At 40.4% G+C, this 16138-nt stretch overlaps 1 protein-coding gene across 1 annotated transcript in view; it reads left to right on the top strand.

Moving 5' to 3' along the window:
- LOC122157395 (ubiquitin-associated protein 2-like) overlaps nucleotides 1–16138 on the top strand; it is a 35952-nt gene that overhangs the window by 7899 nt on the left and 11915 nt on the right. The window contains 5 exon segments of the mRNA XM_042813020.1: nucleotides 2655–2838; nucleotides 5093–5159; nucleotides 7276–7471; nucleotides 9042–9133; nucleotides 9951–9998. Of these exon segments, the coding sequence (XP_042668954.1) occupies nucleotides 2655–2838; nucleotides 5093–5159; nucleotides 7276–7471; nucleotides 9042–9133; nucleotides 9951–9998 (587 nt within the window).

The following is a 16138-nucleotide window of genomic DNA, read 5'->3' as shown; positions in this document are numbered from 1 at the left end:
TTACCCATTCTTCCAGTTCTCATTTAGAAAGCTCATTTAGAAAGCTGCAGTTGGCATTTAGTGGTAAAGAAACAGTTGTGTTCTTCAGAAGCACCTCTTGAAGGGTATAGTGCTCAATTGCTTAGCTGCAACCTTTTTGGGAATAAGGGAGACTAACACGTTCCCTCTGCTGAGTAGCTTGCTGTCTTACAGTAGAGTAACAACAACAGCATTGGCTCTAATAGAGGCAGTACTGTTCATCTTGACCTTCTGTGCGTGCGGTATTTTACTTAGTGCACTCCTATAAATCTCTTTCTGGAGTTAAGATAATTACAATACAGCTTATACTCTTCAGACCATTATATGCTGCTTTATGGAAGTTTTCAAGGGCAGCAGCTAAAATTAATATATTTTTGAATTCTAACACTTCCGTTTAAAGTCTATCTTCCTCTTAAATATCTCAGAGACATGAGCAGTGAAGCAGCTTTTTTTATACATCAGCATGGAAAGAACTTGAGCATTGAGACCTATAAACTATATTTTGTTAGTGCCAAATTCAGCTTACACGAGCAGGAGGAGGAAGAGCATATACCCTACCCAAAGAGTTGCTTTTTAAAAAACTTCAGTGTATAGGACAACTTCACACATAGTGTATAGTCAACGACTATAAAGACATAATTACGAAATAAAGAAAAGAGCTTGACAAAGCAAATAACGACAACAAAAAGAGAACAGACGGAAAGCTTACCCCTATCCCAGGCTCACCCACAAAACACCAGCAGAACAGATCTCCAGAAGAGATCCTGCCCCTCTGGTAGCCAGCTCTTCAATAGGTCCAGGAGAGGTGCAGCCTGGCTCCCCCCCTTCCAGCAGCACAGGTGAATTGCCTTCACCTGTGCTCCTCTGGCTGACTCATGGCTCACCTCAGGTGATCAGTCAGAGGTTCAGGCCATGACTCAGCAGTTCCCATACACATAGAAACTTTCTTACTTTCATACGCAGAATTAACAATTTTTGAAATTCACTACAGGATTTTTCTTTTTGGTATGGAAAGCAAAAATTTGAGAATTTCTATTTTTTATAATGATTCTGTAGCAATTTTATTAGTTTCTTTTTTTATGCTGATTCCCTTTTGGTAACACTTTTTTTTTTCTCTCTATCTCAGACTCATAAACTGGAATCGGTTTTCTCCCACATATATATTTCATGAGTTAAAACTATTTTGAGATCTTTTATTAGCAATTAAAAACTCTGACCTTTTCTCTTCTGTGTTTGCTGCTTAACATCCTTAGTTGTCTTACCAATTGTTGCTCTTTAATATCAGGTCTCATCCTTTCTAAACCTTTAACTGTTCAAAACATGCTAGTAATATAATTCTGACCATTCTGTTTGTCTCCTGGTCTGTCCCTCACATTGGGGATATCTACTTTGATTTCAAAAAGTGAATCCTGGCATAAATGTATTGAGAGTTATAAGCATTGATTATTTATTTTATATGAATGTTGCCAGGAGGTATCAGGTAATACAGTTGCGTCCTTCGTAACTATGCTTACGTTGTCTCTTCGATTTCCTTCTTTGTCAGTTACAGTCATGCTTATTGGCAAGGTTAAAACCTCTTGATTTCTGTTTTCATAGACCCTAGTCCAGCAACTTTAGAGTCATTTAGGGAGAAAACCAATAATGTGATATTTAACTTCCAAGCATATATCTGATTTTTGTTTGATGGACATTCTGAGACTGTGTGACTGCACTGCAAGATAATGATGATCTGCTGGGTAGTGGTTTCTCGCACTGCATGAAAGCATGACCCAGCAGAAGACAAGACTCAATTATTTCTGAGATTTATTTGGTGAGTGAGTGGCTAATTCTGTTTTATCCTTCTTCGGAAAACAAGAGATTAGTTTAGAAACAACTGGGAATTATGTTGGGTAGTGGAATTGTTCTGTGCCTTGCTGCAGTACAGTATTCCTTTAAAAAGAGACATTTGTGGCAAACGAGTTATACTGCATGTAGACTAAGAAGTAATATTAATGCTAACAACTTTTTTGTTACCCAGATAAAATAAAGTAAGGCAATATTTGACAACTTTTTTGACTGTGCTTAATACTTTGCTCAATTGTAACATTTTATTCTAGCTTTTATTCTAATATATAACACATTTGAGTCAGTATTCCAGTACTCCAAATGGATTAGTTTTATGTGCCTTTGTACTCCAGCAATCCAAATTTCAGGAATCAAAGATGCTGTATAGGTTGGAGCGAAGAATTAGAGCTGGAAGTAAGAATAGATTTTTGCAGTGCTTCGAAGAGTGTGAACAACCTCTGTTTGCAGAAATGGATTCAAGTAATATGCAAATATTTTTAAAATGAGAATGGACTTGTAAGCAAAAGCTAGTAATCGGATAGTAGGAGATGTAGTAAACTACAGTCTTCTGCACTTCATGTGTACCATAAATCATAAATCTGTTGTAAGTGAAGAACTCAAAGGGAGAAATTAGTTCTGTTGCCGTCTATATTTTCCTTAGTAGACAGATTACTTACTACTATTCCTGGTTCTTAACAGTTAAATTCTTGTAAACCAAGGATAGAATAACTATATATTGTGTTTCTGAATCCAACTTGAGAGTCAAATATGCTGGAATTTGTCTTTGAATGCCTCTTTTTAACTCATTGCAGCTACTTCATCAGTTCCAGTGTCTAAGACAGAACCTTCTCCCTCACTGCCTTCCGCTGGTTCTCTGCCTAGTGTGGTACCCGCCACCACTTCACTTCTGCCTTCAGCATTGCAGCACATAGCAACATTGCCCAGCTTGCCTCAGTCCAGTGACTTGGCCAGCAGCTCGCTTACCCAGTTAAGCAGGTACAGTGGGATTTGCGGTAAACTGAAGGGAGTAAAATTCTAAGAAAAGAGCAAATAAAAGCATGATTGCAAGCAGAAACATCCTGATCTCTTCTGAATCTCTCTCTTCTAATTCTAGTTAATGTCAGAAAAGGAGATCCTGTTGTCTGATAGCCCTGATTTGCAAAGTAGGAGATCTGGGCTGTCTCTTAATGATGGATCAGAGCTGCCCTCAAATTTTCAGGTGTATTAACACTTTTGTGTTTCAAGGGGCTCTTGTTTCAATCATGCCAACTAAATTACCTGAACTGATTCCCTCACTTTTCCTACTTTGTTCACAGTGCCTGCTATTTGTTTACTGCCCTATGTTTGAAATCATTCCTTTGAGAGTTTACTTCCTGCATAATTTTGAAGTACTGCAGTTTCACATATATTAAAATAAATAATAATTATTTTAAAAATTCCATAGAGATGGTGTGTGTTTTTCTTTCTAAGATATTTCCCTAAGACATTTTGAAATATCAGATTGATGTTCCTGGAAGTGGATTTAGCTCAACTCATTTATATACTCTGATTTTTATATCCCTGTTACTTGAGCTTTGTCCTGAGGCTAATTACATCCTGGGACTGTACTAATTTGTTACATTTTTTAATGCTCACCTTTTTACTGTATTTGTTACAATGCAAAACTAGTAGTACCAGCTGGGGCATGGTAGATTCTTTCATACTAGTGCTTTTTTTTTTGCTTTTTTTTTTTTTTGAACTGGTGTTGAATGGTAAATGTGTGGTAAATGTGGTAAATTTTAGTTGGAGGGTTGTTAACTGTTGGATAGATACTGAGTATCATGAAAAGATGATGCCTGAGTTCCAAGCAGGGCTTGACTCGGTTGTGCTGGCAGTTTTTGTCTGAGTCTCTGACGTGAGTCAGATGATGAATTAAGGCTTCTTACAAGAAGGGGATAATGGGCAAGGAAGTGGTTTAAAACAGTATGCTGGACTGAGCCATTTATTTTCTTGCTGCCTGAAGTGTTGTCATCCTATTTCCTGCAGATGGGGAACAGTTTTAAAGACACTATATCAAAATAAATTTGTGAAACTGCCAAGATTTATTCTGGTCCAACACCTTGAAGAGCTGACAGAAATGTTTGCTCTTAAATTTCAACGTATAATTTAGTCTGAAGCTTTGTTAAAAAACACTGCTGCATTTTGTTACGACTATTTCCATGGAAAATATTGAAGTACTTGTTATTATTAGAACCTCACTTGCTTCTTATTCACATAATGAGGAGCTTTTTGAACAAGAAACCATACATGTTTTCAATGGCTTTGTTCTGTTTGAGTTTGTTCAGTATTCATGTTGGTATTCTGCTTATTCCTATTGTACTTTTGTATGTTCCTGACCTAGAATATAAGGTATAACTTCTGTCAGTGTAAATATTTAAGAACCAGTTTGTAACCTTTCAAGGAGACATTTGAAGATCTTTGGATTGCAAATGAATGTTGGTTCAGCTGTTACTGCCTGAGGTTCACAGGCCTTGTCAGCTTGGGAAAAAAAAGTGGTGCTAATGCAGAGCTACTTTCTAAAATGAAATTATCTGCAGATGTTTTTCATCAGCAGGTTCATTGTTCTCAAATTCTATAGTAGCTATGAAACTGAACAGATTGTTCTGATTCATCTTTTCAATAAGGAAATGGCATTTAGGGATTGTAGCGGCATGAACAGACCTTGATTAAATGGACAGATTCTTTAGTAGTATATCTAACTCTCCTGCTTTCACAGATTACTTTTTCGTTGTTTTTTGTTGTTGTTGCTGTTTGTTTGTTTGTTTTTCAGCAGTTCTAAATTAGTTCAAATTATGATATGCAGGTTAAAATAACAGAAATGTGGTGAGTCAAACCAAAGCACTGTCTCACCTAGTACCTGTCCTCCATGGCATCCAGTAGCAGTTGCTCTGGGAACAAGTGAGAAATGAGCCATATGTATGTGAAACTTTTCCTGGTATATTCTTCTAGTTCTCTAATTTACATGTCTTGGAGGCATCACTATGTAATTGCTGAAGCAACTATTGCTTTACTAAAAATGTAGTAAATTGATAAATATAAATGAGTGGTATTACATGTTTCTTGTCACTGATAATTATCTCTGTACTTTAAATTATTTTAAACATTAGGTAGTCAGATATTAAATAAAAGGTTGCCTATGGGGGAGGGATATACATGTAGATATGTGTTCTAGGAAAAATTCATTGTATTAATTTTTCACAACTTTTTTTAGCTCCCTTTCCAATCATCAGAGCAGTCTCTCCCCTGCCTCAGTGTTGTCTTCAAGCACATCACATGCAGTAAGTCCTGTTTGCATTTCAACAGATAATTGACATATAGTCAGTTTGTCTGATGATTAAGACCCTCTCTTAAAGTTCACCGTGTCCCAGTACACAAAGAACTGAGATGAGAAGTTTATCTCACAGAGGAAGAACTGCCAGCTCTCTAGTGGTAAAAAGATTCTCATTACTACTTGTGATTTACTAGGTCAACAGTACCTATTAGAAAATTGCCAGTTGCATAGTTGAAGAGTATACTTTGACTCAGGAAGGAGATGGAATAGAGAGAATTTTTTTGGAACAAGTGTATTAAAAATAATCTTTAGAAGTGGCTATCTGAAACTGCTCCAAAAGGTGGTGCTAGCATTCTCCACTGAACAGGTTAGCTTGCAATGCAGAGGTGATGGAAAGATATCTGTCATGAGGCAGTTGTCATGACACAATATTAGAGTTTACTGTGTGGCATTGTCATCACTTGAGTATTTAATGCATTTTAGATAAGGCAAACAGTATTGAATACAGTGTTGTAAATGAAGTTGCATAAATAGAAGTCAGATCATAGAATCATAGAATCATAGAATCACCAAGGTTGGAAAAGACCTAAAAGATCACCCAGTCCAACCGTTCACCTATTCCCAATAGCTCCCACTAAACCATGTCCCTCAACACAACATCCAGTCTTTCCTTGAACACCCCCAGGCTCGGTGACTCCACCACCTCCCTGGGCATCCATTCCAGTGCCTGACCACCCTTTCTGAAAAGTAATACTTCCTCATGTCCAGCCTGAATCTCCCCTGCCGTAGCTTGAAGCCATTCCCCCTGGTCCTATCACTAATGACACGAGAGAAGAGGCCGACCCCCAGCTCACTACAACCTCCCTTCAGGAAGTTATAGAGAGCAATGAGGTCTCCCCTGAGCCTCCTCTTCTCCAGGCTGAACATTCCCAGCTCCTTCAGCCTCTCCTCATATGGCCTGTGCTCCAGACCCCTCACCAGCTTTGTTGCCCTCCTTTGAACACGTTCCAGGGCCTCAATATCTTTCTTGCAGTGAGGGGCCCAAAACTGGACACAGTACTCGAGGTGCGGCCTCACCAGTGCTGAATACAAGGGAACAATCACCTCTCTGCTCCTGCTTGCAACACTGTTTCTGATGCAAGCCAGGATGCCATTGGCCTTCTTGGCCACCTGGGCACACTGTCGTCTCATGTTCAGCCGAGCATCAATCAATACCCCCAGGTCCATTTCCTCTACGCAGTCCTCCAGCCACACCGCCCCAAGCCTGTAGCGTCGCCTGGGGTTGTTGTGGTCGAAGTGCAGGACCCGGCATTTGGCCTTGTTGAAACTCATCCCATTGGCTTCAGCCCAGCTCTCCAGCCTGTCCAGATCCCTCTGTAGGGGATGCTTCTGTGTTCTGTGATGGAGTACTTCTGTACAATCCTAGTTAGGTTGTGCTATTCTTTGTGCATGTATTTTAGTTCTTAATGCTTCATCCTAACTGAATGTGTAACTTGAAAATTCATACTTAAGCAAATATCCTTTCTTCCTATTGTCAGAGTTGTTATAGTTTGTATGTTGATGACATTGTTTTGCAAGTATGATCAGCTTTTACAGTTCAGAAACTGTATTGTGCTGAATTAAAACCAGGAACTCCTTCATACTCACGTGTTCCTGTAATATATGTGTTCTGTGTTTACCACATTGACTCTGTTGTGGAGAGTTGCAGTTTTAATCTTTCAAATTCCACAAGTGCATTGAGGGGAATCACAATAGCAGTATTCTGAAAACAAATACTGTCTTTTGGAAGAATACGGGAGTTTATTTAATGTAGATAATAGCTTAAATGGTTAGGGAATCAAAGGGCAATGAATAATGCAATGGAGGAACATTTGAGTTTCTTTGTTATGATTTTGTGGTAACAGTTGTTTGAATTTAACTTCTGTATAATAATTTTCTATGAATACTTAAAAATCACAAGCATGCAACTTTGTTGCTTGCTTGGTATGTACATCATGCATATACTATTAAACATTATCTTGCATGTGTTGCTTTTACTTAAAAGATTTATTTGTTTTTCCCCAGTATCTTTCACTGTGGTTTATTTGCTTTGTGATTCTCATTTTTTTTTGTCTTCTTTCTAGCACACTAGTGTTGAGAACACAACTTCGCTCCAGCCCTCGACAACCTTTTCAACTGCTTCAACCTCAGCTACTAGCACCACCTCTTCGGTTGTCAGCATATCAAGCAGTATGAACACTACAAACAGCCTTGGCCTGAGTGTTACCAGTGTGTCTATACCAGCTACTACTGCACGAGCAGCTCCCTTAGTGTCTTCAGGTTCGCAATATTAACAGATCACATGGATAGACAGAGGATTTCAGTCTACAGGGCTATCAGTTAAGCATCTCACAGAAATAACTGCACTTAGAAATCCACATTCTTGACTAGCATTTTCAGCATGTTTTATTTGCTGGCTTATAAAATAAATTTGTCTACTTTGTGTATTTAAAATATTTGTTAGGGTGTGATGTGACATTTATAAAGCTTTTTGGAGATTGTATGGGAACTGCTGAGTCAGGGCCTGAACCTCTGACTGATCACCTGAGGTGAGCCTTGAGTCAGCCAGAGGAGCACAGGTGAAGGCAATTCACCTGTGCTGCTGGAAGGGGGGGAGCCAGGCTGCACCTCTCCTAGACCTATTGAAGAGCTGGCTACCAGAGGGGAAGGATCTCTTCTGGAGATCCCCTCTTGGTGTTTTGTGGTGAGCTCAGCCAAAGGGTAAGCTCTTCCACTAATTCTCTTTTTGTGATCGTTGTCTGCTTTGCCTAACTCTCTTGATTATATTGTGACTATAACATCTTGATATCTATTGATTATACACAATTATATTGTGACTATAACATCTTGGTTATACAGGAGATAGAATGTGCTAAATAAATAAAAACCAGAGCAATTCCAACTTTAAGTTTTGAACCAGGAGATTTGCACATTTTGTATTCCAGGTTGTGATCAACTCTTGGCTGTGAGTTCACTTTAGCTTTAATTTTAGACCCTTCTGTGGCTTGAATTCATTTGTCAGTATCAAAATACACTGCAATGTTGTCATTATCCTATGTCAAATCTCTACTGACACATCTACAGAGAGGAAAGAAGTATCTGATGTCTGGGTTATTCCATGGCAATAACCATTTTAGAAGAAGGATCCACGGACAGAGAAAGTAGGGAGGCTTGCACTGAAGTGGAAGCAAGGATAAATTCCTCTGTTGCTTCTCTAATCAACTTAGCCTCCTAAAAGGAAATCCTATGGAGGGATGTGAATGATTTCAAGATTACAACCAAACTTACATACACAAGAATTTCTCACTTGAGATGTCTGACTGGCTGAATAACATTTTACCCTTGTGCTTCCTAGTTCTGTTTTATGGAGGTAACTGAAACTGTCTCCGTCATCTTTGCTTTTCCCAGCTACAATAAGTCACCCACAAAAAGTATACTGGTAGCATTTAATGCTTTCCAGTCTGGTGGCAAGGGGGAATGTATTGACAGAGCAGAAAATGAAATTTATTCTCAGATAAAGAACAATGCCTAAATTTTACCTTTGGGAGAGGACCAAGGAAAGAAATTCCTGTCTAATTCTTCTAATCTTCTCAAAGTAAATGACAAAATTGGACTGTTATACACTGGGATTGTTTCAGTCTGAAGTAGTTTGTGCTTTCCTTTCCTTGATGTATGTTTAATTTCTTCAGGCTATTTTGAGCATTTTCATTAACTAGCACTACATTTTTCTGTGTAGCTCTTTACATGCTATGATAATTCTTAAGCCCTGGGAGCTGCACTATCTCATGTCAGTGCTGAAGCCTAGTTTTCTCCAAAGACTTGTTAAAGTGTCTGTATTTTGGTTCTACAGGCAAAACTCCTCCAAACCTGCCCCAGGGTATACCACCCTTCTTGCATAATCAGTACATTGTGGGACCTGGAGGACTTCTGCCTGCCTACCCAGTAAGCAATTTAATTGTATCTGTCCTTAATTATTTAAACCTTGATGCAAATGGGCTGTTCAGACCTGCTGCTGGCTATGTCAAGGCATTTGTGTTGGCACATGTTGCACCTGGAATTCTTGTTCCAAATGCTGAAGAAATATTAAATATACTCTGTTGGGATTTACTGTTCATAGAAAAATTCAGAATTATTGGTACATACCTGATTTGACTGCTGTTGGAGCTGAGCACGTTCTGCTATAGTTTTCAGTGGTATCCAGTTTTAGGCCTTTTCATTTAATTTAGACTTAGGTTTGGGTTATTAGAATAGACTTGCCATTATAATGGTTGAACTGTGCCATTTGTCCTCTGTCATACTTTTTAAGATTGCAAAAAACTTTTTGATGAACATAATTTATCTATTTTTTTGAATCAGAAACTGTTCTAACCATCTTTCTGTATTGCACTGAATGTGAGGGGTTAATTGTTTGTTCTATAGCCTACTCATTAAGTCTTTGTCATATTCTCAGAAATAATAATTGCAGAGAAGAAGACTGTTACTTTTATTTCTCAGTCAGAATGCCCAGTAGATTTTTCACTAATTCATAAATATGTTTCTGTAAAAACAGTATTGAAGACTTGACAGTCAAACTCTTCTCGGGGGACTACTGTCATCGGAAAACATAAGTGACAAACCATTTTGACCTCTGCTTAGCTTTACTAGCCTTAAAATTCCACAGTGCTCTGTAATTGCACAATATAACATATACCCATATACCTGTAATGTAGACTGGGCCTAGAAAAGTGTGATAATGTTATATTTTTCTTTCTTTGAGCAGATTTATGGTTATGATGATCTCCAGATGCTTCAATCCAGGCTGCCAATGGTAAGTAAATGGCTTGGTTTATTTCATTTTAAGCAAGATATATATTTCACTGTTGACAATCTGTGCAACACAAATTGCTTCATTTGATGATGACTGATTCAATGATGATTAAGAGCTTATTCTTATATTACATGTTTTTTTTTTTTTTTTTTTTTTTTTAAAAAAAACACAATCAATTTCTCTAGGTGGTGCGAATTGATAGTGATTGTTATATTTGTCCATCTGCAAACTGTAAATAGAATTGTGCTCTGTACTTTTGACTAGAGAAATTCTTATCTCTGAAATAACAGTATGAAATCTTGTCATATATAGTTGACATCTGGGCATGAACTTTTTCTCTTAGCCAAGGGATGGGTTTGAACAGCAAGGCATAGTATGCAAATTGACAGTCACTAGGTGCATCTAACAGGTTGTGGAGACTCTTAAAGCTGGAGATCTTTGCATTTGTTGCCATATGCATCAGCAGGTGAGTTGCAGGAGGGAATTATTCAAAATTTTCTTACTTATCTGGATCCAGAATATAAATAGCGTATGAGAGAAACTCAGATCCCAGGCAGTTAGATTCACAAGGATACTCAGCCTAGAATGCAGAAAATTGTTGTGCGTTGTCACACACACGCACACCCAGTAAGAAACTCAGAAAGTGTGGTAGTATGTAACTGAGAAAAGTCAAAGGATTAAGTGGTGCACAATACTCATAAAAGCAAAGATGGAGCAATGAACAGTGATCTGGAAAGAGGAATTACTGGATGAATGTTGTAGTTAGTCTCAGGTCCGTACTAAGTCTTCCATGTGGAATCTGACAGGTACTGGGATGGAATACAGGGAGGTCCCAGACAAAACCCTATCTGTCTGTTCATCCTGAAAATTGAAGGAAGAGTAGGATAATGTTGTGGTTAAGATTTGGAAATGTTCTATGCAAACAGAAAGTAGTTCAGAAAGAAATGGTGTTTCAGAAGAACTAGTCTGACAGATAACTGAATTGAGTTAGAAGAAAAATGTAGATATCTGATAATGCTAAATTGGAAGAAAAATGTGCTGCCAAAAGAAAGAAGAAGTGAGATCAAAAATAAGTATCGGGTAATGATACAAGTTGGAATATTTACTATAAAGGGAAAAACAAAGCCATGGAAAAAAATACTAGGACTTTGCTTCAGAAGAAGCCTCATATTTGTCACACAATTATAGTGGAAAATTGACTATCATCCTGTTCCTGGGAAGTTGGCCATATATTCAGCAGAAGACCTTAAAATGAGGTCCAATATAACTGGCACACAATGATTTAGAAATAAGTAATGAAGGTTTCTGAAAACCTTTTGTTTGAGGATGTCTTTTCTAGTAAAAAGCTTTTCTGAAACCTGAAAAGTTGCAGAGAGCAGATTACTCCATGTTGAGATAAAAGGAAAGATCTAACTAGGCAAAGACCTGGCAACTTGATATCAGTTCTAGAAAAAGGTTATAGATTAGCTAAAAAAAAATACGTCAAATATGTCACACAAATCCAGATGGAGCTAGTAAAAACAAATAAGATACTGTAATGAATTAGGGAAATGAGAATAGTGGTATTAAAATAAGAACAACCCCGTTCAAGACAACAAAAAAACACAACCCAAACCAACAAATCTATGGAAGAAATATTTGACTTGATGAATATGAAGTTAAAAAAAAAAAAAAAAAGGCAACAGGCTCAAACAAGAATGTGCTTGGATCAAAATTAAATAAAAATGTACTAATAATGAAAACTATGACAGGTCAGTACTGCAGAAAGTGTGTTAGGAGTAGGCTTGTGGTTCTACACCAGACACTCTACCCAGAAAACACAACTGTGATGTGTTTGTGATGACATGCATTCACTAAAGACAGGGGATGAAAAGTTCTGGAAACATGGGAAGGCTCTCCTCAGCAAGCACGGGTGAAAGATGTGAGGTGAAGGAACGAATATGAGCTGTAGCCTAGGCTCAGCGATGTGCACAGTGGAGGTGAGTAGGAGGTGCAAGGGCTGCGGGCTTTACGCAGTTGTGGTCAGAGTGGGCACCTGGGGCTTCTGTCACAAAGATGTGTACTACTCTGAGTCTGTCTTAGCCTCTGGCTGCAGCTGTTGAAAGTAGGGAGCATGTTTGTGGTCTCCTACCTCACCTCCACTCTTCCATTGGTATTGTTTGAAGGTTTGTGCCAGAAAGATGGTGTAGTTGGGGTTTTCCCATAAAGGCAGAGGATGCTCTTAAAGGACATGAAGTGGGGATCTGATACTGTAAGTCTTAATTCCTGATCAGAAGAAAAGGAGTTACAGCAGTAGAGTGGTTTCTGCATAGGATGCTATAGCTCATAAGTAACTTTAAGAAGGTTCAGTCTGTCTGACTCTCAGATTTGTGTACGCAGGAAGAGACTGTCCATATCAGTTTCGAGTTGCCCTCACCTTTGGTTGACAAGGAATGGGTCTATGTATGCTGCTATGGCTGTGAGGCTGCTCTTGCTTCAGGGCAGCACTGGTACTCAGCTGCCTGAGGCTGATGGTGTGGTCTTGGGGCAGAGAAATAAGGTTTTTGTTGGGATGTGAGTGTATGCACACCTACCTGTGAGCATTTCACTGCTGCACTGGTTAAACATAAGACTTCTATACAATAAACATATAATCACAGAATCATAGAATCACCAAAGTTGGAAAAGACCTCTAAGATCATCCAATCCAACTACCCAACTATCACCAATATTTCCCACTAAACCACGTCCCTCAGTACAACACCTAAACATTTAGTGAACACCTCCAGAGATGGTGACTCCACCACCTCCCTGGGCAGCCCATTTCAGCGCCTGACCATTCTTTCGGAGAAGTATTTCCTAACATACAGCCTGAATCATCCCTGGCACAAATTGAAGCCATTCCCTCTAGTCCTATTGCTAGTTACCTTGGAGAAGAGACTGACCACTACTTCACCACAACCTCCCTTCAGGTAGCTGTAGAGAGAAATAAGGTCACCCTGTCATGGTTTTGTGATTTTTGTTATTGGTATTCCACTTCATAGAATCATAGTATCATAGAATTGCTCAGGCCTGGCCATCCGGCTAGTGTTTCACCCAGCAGAGCGTATGCCCATCCAAATCGTAGGCAGCCAGCTTCTCCACAAGAATGTTGTGGGGGACAGTGTCAAAGGCTTTACTGAAGTCCAGGTAGAGAACATCGACAGCCTTACCTTCATCCACTAAGTGGGTCTCCTTGTCATAGAATGAAATCAGGTTTGTCAAAATAGGATCTACCATTCGTAAACCCATGCTGACTGGGCCTGAGCCCATGGTTGACCTTTAACTGGTCCATGATGGCTCCTGAGATTATCCATTCCATAACCTTCCCAGGCACCAAGGTGAGACTGATAGGCCCGTAGCTGCCAGGAACATCTTTCTGGCCCTTTTTGAAGATGGGCATCACATTTGCCAGTCTCCAGTCTGCCAGGACACCCCTGGTTAGACAGGACTGCCAAAGAATGATGGAGAGTGGCTTGGCAACCACATCTGCCAACTCCCTCAGCACTCTGGGGTGCAATCCATCCAGTCCCATGGACTTGTGAGCATCCAGCTTTCACAGAATCACAGAATTGTAGGGGTTGGAAGGGACCTCCAGAGATCATCGAGTCCAACCCCCTGCCAAAGCAGGTTCCCTACACCAGGTCGCACAGGTAGGCGTCCAGGCAGGTCTTGAACATCTCCAGAGAAGGAGACTCCACCACCTCCCTGGGCAGCCTGTTCCAGTGCTCCATCACCTCACTGTAAAGAAGTTCTTGCGCACATTTGTGCAGAATTTCCTATGCTGCAGTTTCCAGCCGTTTCCCCCTGTCCTGTCTCCATTCACCACTGGAAAGAGTCCGGCCTCGCCATTCTGCCCCCCACACCCCAGATATTTATAGACCTGGATCAGGTCCCCTCTCAGTCTTCTTTTCTCAAGGCTGAACAGACCCAGTTCACTCAGCCTTTCTCCATAGCAGAGATGCTCCAGGCCCTTCACCATCTTCGTGGCCCTCCGCTGGACTCTTTCCAAGAGATCCTTGTCTTTTTTGTACTGGGGAGCCCAGAACTGGATGCAGTGCTCCAGATGAGGCCTCACCAGGGCAGAGCAGAGGGGGAGGATCACCTCCCTCCCTCCCTCTTTAGGAGCAGGTCCAAAACCATCTCACTGTGGATTATGCAGGGCCTATTCTGTTCCCCATCCCTATCTACCACAGCACAGGGGGCTGTATTCCCAGGGAGTAACAAGTCTTACTATTAAAGACTGAGGCAAAGAAGGCTTTAAATATTCAATACCCCCTCAGCCTTATCTGATCCTTGGTCACCAGTTTGCCCTCGGCATCCAACAAGGGATGGAAATTCTCCCTAGCCCTCCTCTTGCTGTTGATGTATTTATAGAAATATTTATTGTTGTCCTTTACCTTAGTGGCCAAGTTCAGTTCTAGCTGGGCTTTGGCTTTTCTAATTTTCTCTCTGCACAGCTTCACTATGTACCTATAATCATCATAAGTAGCTTGCCCACTCTTCCAGAGACCATAAACTTTCCTTTTGCTCTTGAGTTTCAGCCAAAGGTCTCTGTTCAGCCAGTCCAGCCTCATTGCCCATCAGCACATCTTCTGTGTCTTGGGATTTGGGTGACACTTCATAACATCATGTAGTGTACTGGGAGTTTAAGAGTTAATGCTCCAGTTCCATGCACTGTCAATAGTTACAGGTATACCTTACTCAGAACTACAAATCCTAGAAGACTTCACTGTTCCAAACTAAAACATAGTTTTAGAACAAACCTCTCTGTATTCTCAGAGAACTTTGTAAGAAAGCTTATTGGTACTGCTGGATTTATCAAGGACTACCTTGAAGTCCAGGTGAACTAATTTTACAGAACATGTGAATTTTAAACAGGCTTCCAGTTTCTCCCCTAAATCCCTTATACATTTTTTGAATGCTCATCCAATGATCATGTTGTCAAACTCTGTGAATGTACTTGTAATTTCACTCAGTATCTGTATTTATAATATTTTGAGGAAGATATCACAGAATGGCCTGGGTTGCAAAGGAGCACAGTGCTCATCCAGCTCCAACCCCCTGCTGTGTGCAGGTTGCCAACAGCAGCCCAGGCTGCCCAGAGCCACATCCAGTCTGGCCTTGAATGCCTCCAGGGATGGGGCATCCACAGCCTCCTTGGGCAACCTGTGCCAGTGCCTCACCACCCTCTGGGTGAAAAATTTCCACCTAATATCCAACCTAAGCCTCCCCTTCTCAGTTTAAGACCATTCCCCCTTGTCCTATCACCATCCACCCTCACAAACAGCCGTTCCTCCTCCTGTTTATACACTCCCTTCAAGTACTGGAAGGCCACAATGAGGTCTCCCCAGAGCCTTCTCTTCTCCAAGCTGAACAAGCCCAGTTCCCTCAACCTTTCCTCATAGGAGAGGTGTTCTAGCCCTCTGATCATCTTAGTGGTTCTTCTCTGGACCCATTCCACTATGATGGAGGAACTGTGTAGCTTCCTTCATCATGATGAGCCTAATGAACCCCTGGTGGCATCACAGACAATTGATGAGAATCACAATTATCAAAAGTCTACTAAAGGGGCTGATCAAACTGATTTGCTCCCTACTCCCCCTCAATATCTCAGCTATTAAAAGCAGACATCCTCCAGCTTGAACAAGTGACAACAGTAAGACTATGACTATTGCCTTGTGGAATTACCTATGGGGGCATGGAGAAGATATGAAGAAGTGGCATAAAAAACCCACTCCTGAACATTAAGTGCAGGTAAAAGAAATATAAGACACATCAACCCCCAAGGAGAACTCCTCCAAAAAGGTAATTGCTCCAGTAGCTGCGGGACACAGCAAAAGCTATAAAGGTCCTGATCATTACTCACAGGTGGAAAAACATAGCGGTAAAAAATAGAGGGGCCCAGCACCCAGCTGAGGGAGGGAAGGATTAACAGTGTATTGGACTGTGTGGATTTGATGGCCTGGCACATCAGAACTACAGGAATATAAGGCATTGGTGGACACTGGTGCACAGTGCACTATGATACCTTCAAGTCACCAAGGGACAGAATCAATCCATATTTCTGGAGTGACCAAAGGAAGGTCATGCCTAACTAATCTTGTGGCCTTCTATGATGG

Source organism: Centrocercus urophasianus, unplaced genomic scaffold (genome assembly GCF_019232065.1).
Source record: "Centrocercus urophasianus isolate 14NV4802_14NV808 unplaced genomic scaffold, USGS_Curo_1.0 seq_134, whole genome shotgun sequence".
Classification (NCBI taxonomy): domain Eukaryota; kingdom Metazoa; phylum Chordata; class Aves; order Galliformes; family Phasianidae; genus Centrocercus; species Centrocercus urophasianus.
Note: the sequence above shows the minus strand (reverse complement) of the source record. Positions and strands in the feature narration are given on the sequence as shown.